Genomic DNA, 18,976 nt, shown 5'->3' with positions numbered 1-18,976 from the left:
AATTCATCTTGGATGGTAAATTAAAGCAGGCAAGAATGGAACTGAATATTAGACAGAGCACATAATGGGCAGCTAATACAATGCCAGGGCTTTGGCTACCAACCAAGACAAATTCTTGTTCTGAAGGCATCGGTGTCCAATTCAGAGAATCATTCCCATTTATTTTCATTTTTAATTTTTATCGCTGCATGGTCATCATCTTTTCTTTAAATTTTAAAACACTTTTGTAGCTGAGGAAAATAGGTGAAAGATTAAAATAAAGGACAAACCGCCAAAACAAGAGGGGCTGAGAGAGGATGACAGTTGGCACTCTAGGTTGCCTTGAAACGATGAGAACTATGACAGAATTTAGATTGGTAACTGACCAGTGATGGTTCTTCTGTTACATGAGGGGTTATTTCTGCTGCCTCCTGAACTTCCATGTTCCACCCCTCTTTCTGTGCCCTAAGGGAAAGGAGAAAGTGTTATCTATCAACATGGCTCTGGAACATTTCTATTCTGTGTTTTATGTCTGAAAAGAAAATAAACAAAATTACTTTCAAAAGGTTATGTGCTTAACATCTAAATACAGTAGAATTGATCAGATTTTAGGAAAAGTCCTAATTCAGGCAATTGGAATTGGTGTACATTGATAATAATATTGGCATGGATATGGTAAGTGACAGGCACAGTTCTGTGTTCTACAACACTATGACTTGTTTTAGTGACATAGTCTTATAGAATACTACCGGATGGAAACAGGCTCTTTGGCGCATCTAGTCTGTGTTGAACTGTTATACTGCCTAGTCCCATCAATCCACACTTGGACTATAACCTTCAATACCAATGTACCCATCCAAACTTCTCTTAAATGTTGTAATCGAACCCCATCCATTATTTCTGCTGACAGGTCATTCCACATTCTCACCATCCTCTGAGCAAAGAAGTTCCTCCTCAGGCTGCCCTTAAATATTTCACCTTTCACCCTTAACCTATGAACTCTAGTTGAACTCTCTCCCAATTTCAGTGAAAAAAATTCTGCTTGCATTTATCCTATCAATATCTCTCATAATTCTGTATAATTCTGTTAAATTTCCCCTTATTTTTCTCTTCTCTAGGGAAAAAAGCCCTAACATATTAATTTTCCTCTGAAACTCAAGTCCCAGCAAAACCCTTGCAAATTTTCTCCGAGCTCTTTCAATCTTATTGATATTTTTTTCTATGGGTAGGTGACCAGAACTGCACACAGTACTCCAAATTTGGCATCACCAACATCTTATACAACTTTCACATAACATCCCAACTCCGGTATTCAATATTCTGATTTATGAAGGCCAATGTACCAAAATGACTCTTTATGACCATATCTTCCTGTGATGCCATATTTAGCAATTATGGATCTATATTCCCAGATCCCTCTGTTCTACCGCACTCTCTCCGATCCTGGCAAATCCTGATAAATCTTCTGCACTCGTTCTAAAGCTTCCATATTCTTCCTGTAATAAGGTAGTCTGAACTGGACATAATATTCCAAGTGTGGTCTCACTGGAGTTTATAGAGCTGCAACATTAACTTGCAGCTCTTGAACTCAATCCCTTGAGTATAGAAGGCCAACACACCATAACAACCCTATCAACTTATGTGGAAACTTTGAGGGATCTATGGATATGAACCTCAAGATCTGTACCTCCAGACTGCTAAAGATCCTGCTATTAACCCTGGATTTTGCTTTCAAATTTGACCTTCCAATGTGAATCACTTCACACTCTGCAATGTAAAAGATGTCTCCTTGAAGCTACATTATATGTGACACTATCCAGAAAGATGGGCTCATTCATCTGGTGGGCAGTAAACCTACATTGATCCATTTTTGACAGGAGGAGGCAAGTCAAAAATCAGGATTTGGTTTAGAAATGTCATCCTCAACAGAGCTACAACCACTTTCCATACCTAATCCTTTCTCTACATTCCTTGACATCAATTTCTACAGAAACTACAAAGTTGCCACCCGGAATATTAATACTCACTTCTCTTCATGAGTTGCATCAGGTATTTTTTGTTCAGGATCTAGTTGTGCCTCAGGCTGTACTTGGGCTTCCTTGCTCTGCCTGGCAGCTTCTTGTCTTTTCTGAACCTCCAGTAACTCCAACTATAAGACAGAAACAGCATAAGTGTATATCATATTGAATGTTCTGCAAAGTCACAAAAGAATAATTATGATTTCAGAAAAATACCAAAGACATTGCAGGAAATTCTTTGGTATAAAATTATTTTCATTATTTTACACTGGACAACAAATACTTTGGGTAATTATCATATGGATTTTGGGTTGCTGATCATGAAAATCACCATGAAATTTCAATATTACACGCCATTCCTTTTTTTGAACTTGCCGATATTTGTTATTTTAGTTCATAATTCAAGTCAATTAAAATCTTGTCCACAATATAAGCTGAAGAGTTTTCTATCTTGTCCAGGCATGCTTAGGCAGGGCAAATGGTGCATGGTAGGACAGGTTAAAGAAAGGCTCTAATTTTCCACAAAAGATTTCAATAGCTGTTTCCCAGAATAACTGATGTCAAAACTAAGGAAGCCATCTTTGTTGGTCCACAAATCAAACAGGTCATCAATGACAAGCAATTTGAATAACTTCTAGTGGAACTGGAGAAAATCAAATGGAAGCCATTCAACAATACCGTTGAAAATTTTCTTGCCAACTACAGTGCATCAAACTACATGCGGCTGGTTGACGACATGCTTCAAGCGTACTAAACCGCGAGAACAACATGTCACTGAAGATTCATTTCCTGCATTCCCATTTAGACTTCTTCCTTGCATTGAGTTTGTGGAGAAACTGTATCAGGGCAACTGGAATCCATCAATGCTGGCTGATTATTGTTAGACACTTAAGCAAAAAGTCTCAGATACTGAGGACAAATGAAAATCATCAAAAAAAAACATTTTTGGCTCTGTTGAACCATTGCAAAGTGTCAGCACCATTATGTAATTAAGCACATTATATCCAATAAAAGTTAATTTCTTGTTTCTCAAAATTTCTACGTGATATGAGTAGTCTAAAATTATAATTGTGTTCAGCTTCAAATGGTCTATCAGAAAAACAAAGAAATTCTCAAGAAACAAGATTTCTGAAAAAAAAATCGTTGTAATTGGTACAACAGAGTTGTTGGCGAGTTCTCGGTCAAACAACAGATAAGCACTATTTAAAAAGGCTAATTCACTCCTTGTGAGGTCATTGTAGTTTAAATGATTCAATCCCAACAAGCATGTATCAACTGTCAAGAGGGAGAGAAAGAGTAAAGTAGGAGAATTAGAAACAAAGAAGCATCAACTCTACTCTTTTCCATAAATGGCTGCCTGGCCTGCTGAGTTCCTCCAGCATTTTGTGTGTGTTGTTTGGATTTCCAGCATCTGCAGATTTTCTCTTGTTTCCAATTCTCTTAGGTACACTACACTGTTATGCAGTTTTATAAGAAAATCGGTTAGTCAGTTGTTCCAAGCATCTTGAAGAACTTGCTACAGTTCTTCTGCAGACTTCGGCTGTCTCACTTGCTTCTGTCTCTCCAGGTAATCCCAGAAAGCCACAATGATGTTGAGATCAGGGCCCCATGGAGACCATACCATCTGAAACCCATATCAAAAAAATCTAGGGTGCTGAAGACTTTTGCAAAGTACTGCACAATCTGGTGAACCGCATAAGCATAATCTCCAGTAAATGTGGACCAGGTGATTATGGAAGCCAGCAGGAAGTTGGAGGAATTAAAGGAAACAAGTACATTTAAAGAAAGTAATGGATTTACAGCTATGTATTTGTCTATAAAACCAAAGCAACATCTAGAATAGGGGTTCCCAACCCAGTGTCCACAGACATATGGATCTATAACTAGTAATACATGCATTTAAGTTTTTTTTAATATAGCAGAACATCTCAAGGCACTATTATAACACAACATTGGACACTACCCTACAAGCAAGAGCAGCTCGGTGAAAGAATTAAATTTTAAGAGTATTGTAAAATAGAGAAAAAACAGTTGAGTATGCAAAGTTTTAGGAAAGGAATACTCAAGCCAAGACTTTGGCAACTATAAAGGCAAGGCTACAGAAGTTGGAGAAATTAAGCTCACAGATGATCAACAGGCCACAATTACAAGAAAACTAGTGTACGAATCTGTGTCAGGTCTCCCACAGCACAGCTGGCCAAGGAAATCAGTGCCAGAAGTGAGTCATTCAGGAGCTGGCAGCAATACTGTAAAAATTTCCATGACCCCACGGTTTTACAGGAAAGATTCTAGCATGAATAAAACAGTGGCTGATTGACAGGAGGCAAGGACAGGGAACAAAGGGACCCTTATCTGGTTGGCAGATGGTGACTAGTAGTGTTGAACAGGGGTCTGTGTTGAGACCAATTTTTTTGCATTATATGTTAATGATTTAGATGATGAAATTGATGGCTTTGTTGCAAAGACTATAGATGATATGAAGATAGTTGGAGGGGCAGGTAGTTTTGAGGAAGTAGGCTACAGAAGGACTTAGACAAATTAGGAGAATGGGCAAAAATGTGGCAGATGGAACACAATGCTGGGAAATGTATGGTCATGCACTTTGGTAGAAGAAATGAAAGTGCTGACTATTTTCTAAATGGAGAGAAAATACGAAAAACTGAGGTACAAAGGGATTTGGGAGTCCTTGTGCAGAATTCCCTAATGATTGATTTGCAGGTTGCGTCTGTGGCGAGAAAAGCAAATACGATGTTAGCATTCATTTCAAGAGGAAACATAGAAAACCTACAGCACAATATAGGCCCTTCAACCCACAAAGCTGTGCTGAACATGTCCTTACCCTAGAGCTACCTAGCCTTACCCATAGCCCTCCATTTTTCTAAGCTCCATGTATCCATCCAGGAGTCTCTTAAAAGACCCTATTGTTTCCACCTCCACAACCACCGCTGGAAGCCCATTCCACGCATCCACTAAAGTCTGCATAAAAAAACTTATCCCTGACATCTTCTCTGTACCTGCTTCCAAGCACCCTAAAACTGTGCCCTCTTGTGCTAGCCACTTCAGCCCTTGGAAAAAGCCTCTGACTATCCACACAATCAATCATCTCATCATCTTATACACCTCTATCAGGTCACCTCTCATCCTCCCTCGCTCCAAGGAGAAAAGGCTGAGTTCACTCAACCTATTCTCATAAGGCATGGTCCCCAATCCAGGCAACATTCTTGTAAATCTCCTCTGCACCCTTTCTATGGTTTCCACATACTTCCTGTAGTGAGGCAACCAGAATTGAGCACAGTACTCCAAGTAGGGTCTGACTAGGGTCCTATATAGCTGCAACATTACCTCTCAGCTCTTAAATTCAATCCCATGATTGATGAAGGCCAATGCTCCGTATGCCCTCTTAACCACAGAGTCAACCTGCATAGCAGCTTTGAGTATCCTATGGACTCGGACCCCAAGATCCCTCTGATCCTTCACACTGCCAAGAGTCTTGCCATTAATACTATATTCTTCCATCATATTTGACCTACCAAAATGAACCACCTCAAACTTATCTGGGTTGAACTCCAACTGCCACTTCTCAGCCCAGTTTTGCATCCTATCAATGTCCCGCTGTAACCTCTGACAGCCCTCCACACTATTCACAACACGCCCAACCTTTGTTTCATCAGCAAATTTATTAACCCATCCCTCCACTTCTTCATCCAGGACACTTATAAAAATCACAGAGAGTAGGGGTCCCAGAACAGATCCCTGAGTCACACCATTGGTCACCGACCTCCATGCAGGAAATAACCCATCTACAACCACTCTTTGCCTTCTTTGGGCAAGCCAGTTCTGGATCCACAAAGCAATGTCTCCTTGGATCCCATGCCTCATTACTTTCTCAATAAGCTTTGCATGGGTTACCTTATTAAATGCCTTGCAAAAATCCATATACACTACATCTACTGCTCTACCTTCATCAATGTGTTTAGTCACATCCTCAAAAAGTTCAATCAGGCTCGTAAGGCATGACCTGTTTTTGACAAAACCATGTTGACTATTCCTAATCATATTATGCCTCTCCAAATGTTCATAAATCCTGCCTCTCAGGATCTTCTCTATCAACTTACCAACCACTGAAGTAAGACTCACTGGTCTATAATTTCCTGGGCTATCCCTACTCTCTTTCTTGAATAAGGGAACAACATCGGCAACCTTCCAATCCTCCGGAACCTCTCCTGCCCTCATTGATGATGCAAAGATCATCGCCAGAGTCTCAGCAATCTCCTCCCTCGCTTCCCATAGTAGCCTGGGGTACATCCCATCATCTGGTCCCGGTGACTTATCCATCTTGATGCTTTCCAAAAGCTCCAGCACATTCTCTTCCTTAATATCTACATACTCAAACTTTTTACTCTGCTGCAAGTCATCCCTACAATCGCCAAGATCCTTTTCTGTAGTGAACACTGAAGCAAAGTATTTATTAGGTACCTCTGCTATCTCCTCCGGTTCCACTCACACTTTTCCAGTGTTACGCTTGATTGGTCCTATTCTCTCACGTCTTATCCTCTTGCTCTTCACATGCTTGTAGAATGCCTTGGGGTTTTCCTTAATCCTGTCCGCCAACATCTTCTCATGGCCCCTTCTGGCTCTCCTAATTTCATTCTTAAGCTCCTTCCTGCTAGCCTTATAGTCTTCGAGATCTCCATCATTACCTAGTTTCTTTCATAAGTTCTTCTTTTCTTCTTGACTAGATTTACAACAGCCTTTGTACAGCATGGTTCCTATACCTTACCATCCTTTCTCTCTCTCATTGGAACGTATCTATGCAGAACCCCACGCAAATATCCCCTGAACATTTGCCACATTTCTTCTGTACGCTTCCTTGAGAACATCTGCTTCCAATTTATGCTTCCAGTTTCCTGTCTGATAGCCTCATATTTCCCCTTACTCTAATTAAACATTTCCCTAACTTGTCTGTTCCTATCTCTCTCCAAATCTATGGTAAAGGAGGTAAAATTGTGATCACTGTCTTCAAAATGCTCTCTCACTGAGAGATCTGACACTTGACCAGGTTCATTCCCCAATACCGGATCAAGTACAGCCTCTCCTCTTGTAGGCTTATCTACATATTGTGTCAAGAAACCTTCCTGAACACACCTAACAAACTCCACACCATCTAAACCCCCCACTCTAGGAAGATGCCAATCTATATTTGGGAAATTAAAATCTCCCACCACAACAACCCTATTATTATTACTCCTTTCCAGAATCCACCTCCCTATCTGCTCCTCGATGTCCCTGTTACTATTGGGTGGTCTATAAAAAACACTCAGTGGAGTTATTGACCCCTTCCTGTTCCTAACGTCCACCCACGGAGACTCCGTAGACAACCCCTCCGTGCCTTTCTCCTTTTCTGCAGCCGTGACACTATCTCTGATCAACAATGCCACGCCCCCACCTCTTTCACCTCCCTCCCTGTCCTTTCTGAAACATCTAAAGCATGGCACTTGATTCCTGCCCCTGCACCATCCAAGTCTCTGTAATGGCCACAACATCATAGCTCCAAATGCTGATCCACACTCTAACCTCATCCGCTTTGTTCATAATACTCCTTGCATTAAAATAGACACATCTCAAACCATCGGTCTGAGTGCGCCCCTTCTCTATCACATGCCTATCCTCCCTCTCACACTGTATCCAAGCTTTCTCTATTTGTGAGCCAACCCTCCTTTCCTCCGTCACTTCAGTTCAGTTCCCACCCCCCAGCAATTCTAGTTTAAACTCTCCCCAATAGCCTCTGCAAACCTCCCCGCCAGGATATTGGTCCCCCTCAGATTCAAGTGCAACCTGTCCTTTTTGTACAGGTCACAGCTGCCCCAGAAGAGGTCCCAATGATCCAGAAATCTGAATCCCTGCCCCCTGCTCCAATCCCTCAGCCACGCATTTATCCTCCACCTCACTCTATTTCTATACTCACTGTCACGTGGCACAGACAGTAATCCCAAGATTACTACCTTTGAGGTCCTGCTTCTCAACTTCCTTCCTAACTCCCTGTAGTCTGTTTTCAGGACCTCCTCCCTTTTCCTACCTATGTCATTGGTACCAATATGTACTACAACCTTTGGCTGTTCTCCTTCCCACTTCAGGATATCGTGGATGTGATCAGAAACATCCCAGACCCTGGCACCTGGGAGGGAAACTACCATCTGTGTTTCTTTCCTGTGTCCACAGAATTGCCTGTCTGACCCCCTACCTATAGAGTCCCCTGTCACTGCTGCTGTCCTCTTCCTTTCCCTACCCTTCTGAGCCACAGGGCCAGACTCTGTGCTAGAGGCACGACCACTGTTGCTTCCCCCAGGTAGGCCGTCTCCCCGAACCATACTCAAACAGGAATATTTATTGGTAAGGGGGACAGCCACTGGGGTACTCCCTTGCATCTGCTTCTTGCCCTTCTCTCTCCTGACTGTTACCCACTTATCTGTCTCCCCAGGCCCCGGAGTGACTACCTGCCTATAGCTCCTCTCTATCACCTCCTCACTCTCCCTGACTAGACGAAGGTCATCGAGCTGGAGCTCCAGTTCCCTAACGCGGTCCCTAAGGAGTTGCAGCTCGACACACCTGGTGCAGATGTGGCCGTCTGGGAGGCTGGGAGTCTCCAGGACCTCCCACATCTGACACCAAGCACAGAAAACCGGCTTCACACATATACTTTCTGTCTCTATTCTAAACAGATAAACGTACCTCGCCTCGACCCTTTATCGCTGAAGCCCCGTTGAGCCAAAGCCTTCCTACTCTGTCTCCCACTACTCTGATGCCCACTCTGTAAACCTGTCTTCTTTTTAAACTCTTCCCGCTGTTCTCACTGGCTGACCTCCACGCGCTTGCGTAGTCGTGTCCTGTTCAAGCTGCTGAAGAAATAACTATCCCCTTTTCAACTCTGCTCACTTTTAAACTCTTCCCGCTGTTCTAACTGGCCAACCTCCACACACTTGCGCAGTCGTGCCTCGTTCAAGCCGCTGAAGAAATAACCATCACCTTTTCAACTCTGCTTGCTTTTAAACTCTTTTAAACTAGAATATAAAAGCAATGATGTAATGTTGGGCTTTATAAAGCATGGGTGAGGCCTCACTTGGAGTATTATGAGCAGCTTTGGGCCCCATATCTTCGAAAGGATGTGCTGAAACTGGAGAGGGTTCAGAGGTGGTTCACAAAAATGTTTCCAGGATTGAATGGCTTGTCATGTGAAGAGCATTTGATGGCTTAGGGCCTGTATTCATGAATTCAGAAGAATGAGGGGTGACCTCATAGAAACCTGTTGAATGGTGAAAGGTCCTGATAGAGTGGAGGCTAAAACATTAGGGGTATTTAACAGCCCTTGGACAGGCACGTGGATGAAAGAAAAATAGAGGGTTACGGGGTAGTGTGGGTTTAGTACGTAGTTTTTAAGGAATATATGGGTTGGCACAACATCGAGGGCCGAAGGGCCTGTACTGTGCTGTAGTATTCTAGAGTCTAGTGTCTAGTGGATGTGGAGAGGATGTTTCCTATGATGGGACAGTCTCAGAACAGAAGACACAGCCCTAGAATAGAGGGGCATCCTTTTTGAAACACAGATGGGAGAAATTTCTTTAGCCAGAGAGTGGTGAATCTGTGAAATACTTTGCCACAGGCAGCTGTGGAGGCCAAGTCTTTATCTATATTTAAGGCAGAGGTTGATAGATTCTTGATTGGTCAGGGCATGAAGGGATACATGGAGAAGGCAGGAGATTGGGGCTGAGAGGAAAATCGGTTCAGCCATGATGAAACGGAAGAGCAGACTCGATGGGCCAAAAGACCTAATTCTGCTCCTATACCTTATGGTTTTACAGTCAATAAATGACAAAGTTAGTATATTCCTTCTTCAAACTCCAAAATCTAAATGCAGTCCAGAAGTGCATGTTGTTTTTTTAAGTGCACTTCTGAACAGCTCCGAGTATTTTGTATGAAGTGATTAATCAAAGTCAGCAAGTGTTCTAAAGGGGCAAAATGAAATTATTTGTGTCTGCTGTTTAAAGCCCAAACATGGATGGAATCAGATATTTAAAAAAGGTAGATTGCAGCACTTTAGTCTAAACAAAAGACAGCAATGCTTTCATCACTGAAAGATGCCACTTTCATAAGCACTACTCATGCATCAAAATGAACTGTCAGGGAACTATTACTAGACTGTCCAAGGTAGATAAAAGCATTTGGGTGAAGCTGAATGCACCTCCTAGTTTTTACTTACAGTGGTGAGTCTTTCCAGTGCACCAAACCTCTCATCCCATGTAGCTGTTGATTTTTCAAATGCCTCATGTCTCTTGATCAGCTTTTCAACTGCATCCACACTGTTGCCAATATCACGGCTGCTGAGATAGGACTCCTGAGAAATCAGCCATGCTTCAGCAACTGAAGCATCCCTTGCAAACTGACATACTTCTAGTACTAAAAAGGGAAAAAAAAAACGAAGGTTTATCATCAGTTAACATATGGATAGAAGCATGCATGATAATTTTCGAAAAATTTATTTGTTCATGAACGCGGAGTTTCAGGAGCATAGCAGGTACGTCACTGGAGCAGGTTACAACGGATTTGATACTAGCCCAGGCCCAGGGCAACATAAAACAGGAATAGAATGTTTGTCCACTATGTTGTTCCAAACTAATTAAACTGGTAATTAAATGGCTGACGAAACTAATTTCTTTTGTCTACACATGCTCCATATCCCTCCATTCTTAGCACATTTATGTGCTGATATAATAGCCTCTTAAAATATCTCTGTCACATCTGCCTCCACTACCAACTCTCTGTTTAAAAAAAATCTTGCCCCACACATTTCTTTTGAACTTATTCCTCTCATCTTAAATGCTTGCCCTCCAATATTAGATGTTTCAGCCCTTTGATACAGATATCTACTCTGTCTCTCACAACCTTATGAAGATCTTCCCACAGCCTCTGCTGCTCCAGAGAAAACAACCCAAGTTTGTCCAACCTATTCTTAAAATCATTATCATCATCATTATGTGCTGCGTTGTATGATCTGGGTGACCATGATCTTCAATCTGACTTTAATCTGAGAATTCTAATAAGCGCTTCAAAACTTCTGAAGCATAGTAACATAGAAAACCTACAGCACAATACAGGCTCTTCAGCCGACTAAGTTGTGCCGAACATGTCCCTACCTTAGAAATTGCTAGGCGTACCCATAGCCCTCTATTTTTCTAAGATCCGTTCGTAAGGCTGGTGATGTTGCGGGGATGGAACTGGACTCTCTCACAGTGGTGTCTGAAAAGAGGGTGCTGTCTAAGTTGCATGCCATCTTGGTCAATGTCTCCCATCCACTACATAATGTACTGGGTGGGCACAGGAGTACATTCAGCCAGAGACTCATTCCATCGAGATGCAGCACAAAGCGTCATAGGAAGTCATTCCTGCCTGTGGCCATCAAACTTTACAACTCCTCCCTTGGAGGGTCAGACACCCTGAGCCAATAGGCTGGTCCTGGGCTTATTTCATAATTTACTGGCATAATTTACATATTACTATTTAACTATTTATGGTTCTATTACTATATTATTTATGGTGCAACTGTAACGAAAACCAATTTCCCCCTGGGATCAATAAAGTATGACTATGACTATGACTATGACTATGACTATCCAAAAGTCTCTTAAAAGACCCTATTGTATCTGCCTCCACCACCGTTGCCGGCAGCCCATTCCACGCACTCACCACTCTCTGAGTAAAAACTTACCCCTGACATCTCCTCTGTACCTACTCCCCAGCACCTTAAATCTGTGTCCTCTTGTGGCAGCCATTTCAGCCCTGGGAAAAAGCCTCTGACTATCCACACGACCAATGCCTATCATCATCTTATACACCTCTATCAGGTCACCTCTCATCCTCGGTCGCTCCAAGGAGAAAAGGCCGAGTTCACTCAACCTATTTTCATAAGGCATGCTCCCCAATCCAGGCAACATCCTTGTAAATCTCCTCTGCACCCTTTCTATGGTTTCCACACTCTTCCTGTAGTGAGACGACCAGAACTGAGCACAGTACTCCAAGTGGGGTCTGACCAGGGTCCAATATAGCTGCAACATTACCTCTCAGTTCTTAAATTCAATTCCACAATTAATAAAGGCTAATACACCATATGCCTTCTTAACCACAGAGTCAACTTGCACAGCTGCTTTGAGTGTTCTATGGACTTGGACCCCAAGATCCCTCTGATCCTCCACATTGCCTTGAGTCTTACCATTAATACAGTGTTCTGCCATCATATTTGACCTACCAAAATGAACCACTTCGCACTTATATGGGTTGAACTCCATCTGCCACTTCTCAGCCCAGTTTTGCATCCTATCAATGTCCCACTGTAACCTCTGATAACCCTCCACACTATCCACAACACCTCCAACCTTTGTATCATCAGCAAACTTACTAACCCATCCCTGCACTTCCTCACCCAGTTTATTTATTAAAATCAGGAAGTGTAGGGGTCCCAGAACAGATCCCTGAGTCACACCACTGGTCACCGACCTCCATGCAGAATATGACCCATCTACAGCCACTCTTTGCCTTCTGTGGGCAAGCCTGTTCTGCTTGTGCATCCCTTGATGTAATTCATGAATGGCATATGCTGTCAACCATGATTTCTTCCTTCAATTTTTACCATCACTGCAAGATGTTTGAGCTTCTCCTTCCTCAGTATATGCCCCAGAAATTCCATCTGCTATTTCCTGATTAATGATTTCAGCTGTCTTCTTTTTCCAACTTTTCGCAACACTTCCTCATTTGTTACTCTGTCCTTCTATAATATTTTCATCATTCTTCTCAAAAACCACATGTCTGCAGCTTTGAGTCTTCCCTCATTTGGATTTGATATCGTCCAACTTTCACTTCCATACGTTAGTGTGGAATGAACATAGCTCTGCAACACTCTGAGTTTTGTACCCATAGCAATTATGTTATTCTTTAGTATCTTGCTCAAACACTCGAACATGCATTTAACAATCTTAATCCTTCTAATTTCAACATCTTTATAGTATATTCATCTAATGCAGGCAGCATCCTGATAAATACCTTCTGCACCTTCTCCAAAGCCCTGAAGTGGTTCCTTAAATACCCTTAACAATAGCCCAGCAATTCACACAGTTCAAAGTTTAATTGGTGGTTGTCGCTCGGGGTCTGAGGAAGACTGAACATTGTGCAGTCATCTGTGGATACGCATGTGGCTTTGGAGGCCGAAGGCCGAAGCACACGTGCGGTTGCAGGTTGGACATGGAATGGCGGTTGTTAGAACAGGTGCACACACAGCTTTGTGGCGTCGGTCTCGTGCTGCTGCAAGGCGCTGATTTCGGTCATCCTCAAAGTCAGATGCAGCTTTTCTGGTCAGGGCGCGCCACGCAGCCCTGTTGGCTGAGGAGTCCTCAAGCTGTCGAGGCTGGAGGTCTGCCCATTTGATGTACGATTTCAGATTGTCTTTGAATCGTTTTTTGGGGTGGCCCTGATTGCAACTGCCATGCCCAAGCTCACCGTAGAGCAGCTGCCTGGGGATTCTTGTTTCACCCATGCAGATTACATGGCCAGTCCAGCGTAGCTGGGCCTGGAGAATCCTTGCCTCAATGCTTGTGCTGTTAACTCTGTCAAGGACTTCCTGATTTGTGATTTGGTCCTGCCATCGAATTCTCATGATCGACCGCAGAGAGCGCATGTGAACCTGCTCCAGCTATTTGATGTGCCTGCAGTACAGGGTCCAGGTTTCGCAGCCATACAGGAGAGAGGTGAGGACCACAGCCTTGTACACTCTGAGCTTGGTTGAAAGCTGAATGTCCTTGTGCTCCAGAACTTTGACACGGAGTTTCCCGAGTGCCTGGCTCCTTGCTATGATCTCTTTGTCAAGGGATCCATCACTGGAGATGGTGCTTCCTAGATACTTGAAGCTCTCCACATTCTTCAGGACAGTGCCGTCGATCGTGTTGCATGGCTGAGGAGGGTGACTGTTTGGTGCAGGTTGTAGGAGAACTTCTGTGTAACCGAGGCTGATTGTCAGGCCGAACAGCTTTGAGGCTGCAGAGAACTTGTCGACAATCGTTCACAGGTGGTTCTCCTGGTGGACCATGAGGGCACAGTCATCAGCAAACAGGGCTTCAGTGATGAGTCTCCTCAACGTTTTGGTCTTTGCAGCAAGGCGTCTCAGGTCAAACATCAATCCGTCTAGGGGATTTCTTATGTAAGTACTCAGGTCTAGGTGCTTAACAGCATGCTTCAGCATCTGTGTGAAGAAGAGGTTGAAGAGCACTGGTGGTAGAATGCACCCTTGCTTCACGCCATTTGAGATGTTGAAAGTCTCAGCTGGGGAACCATCTGAGAACACTTCTCCTGTCATGCCATTGTGAAGCGGCGGATGAGTGTAGTGAATTTCTGTGGGCAGCCAAGCTTTCTAAGGATGATCCACAGCACGTTTCTGTTGACCATGTCAAACGCCTTCATCAGATCAATGAAGACAGAGTATAATGTCATGTTCTGTTCCAGGCACTTCTCCTGTATCTGTCCCACTGCGAAGATCATGTCGACAGTGCTGTGTTCAGGACGAAAGCCGCATTGCGACTCGGGAAGGTTCTCTTCTGACACTGTTGGAATCAATCCGTTGAGGATGATGCGGGTGAGGATTTTTCCGGCAATGGAAAGTAGTGAGATGCCTCTGTAGTTCCCACAGTCGGTCCTTGAGCCTTTATTTTTGTAGAGGGTGATTATCGTTGTGTCGCTGAGATCAAAGTTTAATTAGAAATGGAGAAAAAATACAGCCTTGACAACCATACTCATGGCAGTTAAATATGTAAATCATAAGCCAGACAAAGTGTAAATGAATTTATTGGTCATTAGTTACCACTTGGTAAAGTCAAAGTAAATTATATTTTCAAAGTGCAGATATGCCACCTCATATAACCCTGAGATTCATTTTCCTGCAGGTATACTCAGCAAAAAGACAGAATGTATGGTGATATCCAGAAAGGAGAGTCCTATCTGCAGGCTGCGAATAAATGGGGAAGACATAAAACAAGTACAGAACTTTAGTTACTTAGGAAGCTGGGTGACATCAGATGGCAGGTGCAACATGGACATCAAAAGAAGAATAGGGATGGCAAAAGACACCTTTACGAGAATGAAGAGTATACTGACCAATACTAAACCAGGCATGACAACCTGCCTCGGAGTACTGAAATGTTACGTTTATCCAGTTATGTTATATGGCTCAGAATGTTGGACAAAATCTAGTGACATGAGGAAACGAATTGAAGCAGCAGAGATGTGGTTTTTGAGGAGGATGCAAAGAATATCATGGACGAAACGAATATCTAACGAGGATGTCATGAACAGAGCAAACACAAAAAGATAAATAATGTATGAGATCATGAAAAGGCAACATAACTTCATTGGACATGTGATTAGGAAAGAGGTGTTAGAATGCATGGTAATTATGGGAAAGATTGAAGGGAAGAAAGCAAGAGGAAGACAAAGGCAAATGATGATGGAGACAGCAGCCAGAGAACTGGAAATGAATACCAATGAGTTGATCCACTTGACCCGAAACAGGAGTGTGTGGGCCATGGCCGTCAAAGCTCAAACTGGGCATGGCACCTGATGATGATGATGATACTCAGAAAAACTATAGAATGGTAACAGGATCAAAGAAAGATCAACCTAAGTGCAGAAGAAAACAAACCGTGCAAATGGAAATACAAATAAATAGCAATAAATAATGAGAACATGAAATAACAAGACAAAGAGTCCTTAAAGTGAGTTCATTGGTTGTGGGAACATCTCAATGGATGGGCAAGTGAATGTAGTTATCCCCTTTTGTTCAAGAGCCTGATGGTTGAGGGGCAGTACCTGTCCTTGAACCTGGTGATGTGAGTCCTCGGGCTCTTGTAGCTTCTACCTGATGGCAGCAGCAAGAAAAGAGCATGGCTTGGGTGGTGAGGATCTCTGATTATGGATGCTGATCATTGCTTTCTTATGACAGTGTTTTATGTGGATATGCCCTATGGTTGGAACGGCCTTGCCCATGATGTACTGGGCTGAATCCACTACCTTTTGTAGGATTTTCCGTTCAAGGGCATTGGTATTTCCATACCAGGCCTTGATGCAGCCAAATAAATACACTCTCCACTACACATCTATAGAAGTTTGTCAAAGTTTTAGATGCCATGCCGAACCTCCACAGATTCCTAAGTAAGTAGAAGTAGTGCCATGTTTTCTTAACAATTACACTTATGTCCTCTGAAATGGTAACATCCAGGAATTTAAAGTTGCTAACATTCTACACCTCTGATCCTTCAATGAGGATTACTCATGGACCTTTGGTTTCCCTCTCCTGAAGTCCACAATCAGTTCCTTGGTCTTGCTGACGTTGAGTGAGAGGTTGTTGTTATGCCACAACCCAGTCGAATTTTCAATCTCCCTCCTGCATGCTATTCATCACCACTTCTGACATGGTTCACAACAGTGGTGTTACCAACAAACTTATGTATGGTGTTGGAGCTGTACTTAGCCACAAAGTCATGGGTGTAAAGCGAGTAGAGCAGGGGGCTAAGTCCGTAGCCCTATGGTGCATCTGTGCTGATAGAGATTGTGGAGGAGATGTTTTTGCCAATCTGAATTGACTGGGGTCTGCAGGTGAGGAAATCCAGAATCCAGTTACATAAGGAGGTACTGAAGCAAAGGACTTGGAGCTTATTGACTAGTTTTGAGGGGATTGAGTATTGAATGCTGAACTATAGTCAATAAAGAGTCTAGATGTTTCAGGATTGAGTAAAGAGCCATTGAGATGGCATCTGCTGTGGACCTGTTGCTCTAGTTGGCAAATTGGAGTGGATCCAAGTCACCTCTCAGGCAGGAGCTTATATGTTTCATCACCAACCTCTCAAAACACTTCAACACTGTGGATGCAAGTGCAACCCGATGATACACACTGAGGCAGGTCATCACGCTCTTCTCGGGCACCGTTATAATTGAAGCCTGCTTGAACCAGTTGGGTACCACTCACTGCTAAGGCAAGAGGTTAAAGATAGCAGTGAACACACCAGCCAGTTGGTCAGCACAGGTTTATAGTGCATGGCCGGGTTCCTCATCCGGTAGAGATTCTTTCCTTGGATTCACCCTCTGAGAAGGCTTCATGTCAGTACGTCAGCTTCAGATACTGAGATTAAGGGATCATCAGGAGATGTGGAGGTTCACAATGGTTCCTTCATGTTCTGCCGGTCAAAGCAGAAAGGCATTGAGCTCAACTGGAAGCAAAGCTCTTCTGTCCTCTATGTCACTTGATTTAACTTTGTAGGAGGTTATAGCATTCAAACCCTGCCACAGTTGTCGAGCAACTCTCGTTGATTGCGGTCTAGTCTGGAATCTCCACCTCGCCTGTGAAATAGCTTTCCAGAGATCATAACTGCGCCTTTTGTAGCATTCTCGGTCTTCAGACTTGAATGCTGGTCTGGCCCTCAGCAAATTTCAGATCTCATGGTTCATCCAGGGCTTCTGATTGGGGAAGAGTCTGGATGATTAGTGGGGCACACTCATCTACTGCTGTATTAAGTTCATTACAGCTCTGGTGTATTCATTCGGAACTCCAGCTGAGTGCTTAAACACAGCCCAGCCCACTGACTCAAAGAAATCCTATCTTCGTTCCTCTGCCTCCTGCGACCACCTCTTAGTTGTCCTAATCTCTGGAGCCTGTATTTACACCTGAATTATAGTTTTAGGGTTGGTGGCTGCTTGTGATGCAAAACCAGTTTGAGCGAACTAAATATCTGAACAGATTGAAATTGAAAGCATTTTGGAAAATCTGCTTCAATCATTTATAAGGTTCTCTGAAGTTATTCACAAATCTAATTGAACTCACCTCCCCCTCTACCCTGTATTAGATTCAACAGTAGATTTATTAATGAATTTATCATTTCTGCCAGAGTGACAGAGGACCCAGGCAGTTTGCATGGCAAAACATGCCATTGGTTTACAACTCTTTCCACAGAGCTGTGCAAAAATGGTTAATTGTAATGGGGGATATCCTTTCCTAGGAAATACTCCCTCCAAAGGAGGACTTTGAAATTTATTTAAATTCTGGATCAGTTGAAGTAATGTCGATTTGTGAGTAAGTGATAATCTTTCTCCTTCCCTCCTCCCCAAGACCGGAAACAATTTAACACTCAAAAAAGTCATGCACACTGCTATTGGGATGATTATGAAATTCAAGTAATCCAGTTCCTTCAGTTCAAACAGAATCGGGCACTTTTGTGGTGCAAACTCAGCTGCCATGTTGGGAAATATGGCAGACAGGCACTGAGCTCAAGCTTCGATGATCTGATTTCCTGATATTCAGCTTTAGTGATAACTGAAGGATTAGTACTGACTGGAACTCAGGGAGGACTCCTTTGCTGTTCTTTATTATAGTGCCCTGAAAACTATTCCATCCACCTGAGAACATACACAAACCCTAGTTTAACATCTCATCCAAAAGACAGCACACTCAACAATGAAGCAATCCCTCAGCATTGCATTAATATGGCAAAAAAACATAAATCTGAGGAGAGTCTTTCACTTACAAAGGCGTAACCAGTCCCAGCGTTCATCCCACTTATCCATCATCAATTTTCTGTTCTCTGTGAGTTGTACCAACTTCTCTTTAATCTAAAATGATGAACATTTGTCTACATCAGTGCACATGTTTGACATGTTGAATTTTTACGGAAAGAGTTTTGAAGCTGATATATTATGAGACAAAAGAGGATAAGACATCGAGTTGAACAGTCAGGTATGTTCCAGAAGAAGAAGAATCAGCCACTAATTACATTTTATAAATTATATACAGAACAGTAAAGTCTAGGCACAGAACTAGTGTGCTTTAAATAACACACACAAAATACTGGAGGAATTCAGCAGGTCAGGTACCATCGATGGAAATGAACAAGCAGTTG

General features: G+C 42.8%; 1 protein-coding gene across 4 annotated transcripts in view; it reads right to left on the bottom strand.

Annotated features, from left to right (window-relative positions):
* The window catches only part of LOC134348431 (spectrin beta chain, non-erythrocytic 1-like), a 334,104-nt gene that overhangs the window by 48,126 nt on the left and 267,002 nt on the right, over positions 1–18,976 (bottom strand). For all 4 annotated transcript variants that reach the window (XM_063051822.1, XM_063051803.1, XM_063051832.1 and 1 more), the window contains exons 29-32: positions 18,605–18,689; positions 10,252–10,448; positions 2,007–2,128; positions 366–444 (exon numbers count right to left, since the gene is read on the bottom strand). In XM_063051822.1, coding sequence (XP_062907892.1) covers positions 366–444; positions 2,007–2,128; positions 10,252–10,448; positions 18,605–18,689 — 483 coding nt within the window. The remainder of the gene's footprint in view (positions 1–365; positions 445–2,006; positions 2,129–10,251; positions 10,449–18,604; positions 18,690–18,976) is intronic.

Source organism: Mobula hypostoma, chromosome 1 (genome assembly GCF_963921235.1).
Source record: "Mobula hypostoma chromosome 1, sMobHyp1.1, whole genome shotgun sequence".
NCBI classification, from domain to species: Eukaryota; Metazoa; Chordata; class Chondrichthyes; order Myliobatiformes; family Myliobatidae; genus Mobula; species Mobula hypostoma.
Note: the sequence above shows the minus strand (reverse complement) of the source record. Positions and strands in the feature narration are given on the sequence as shown.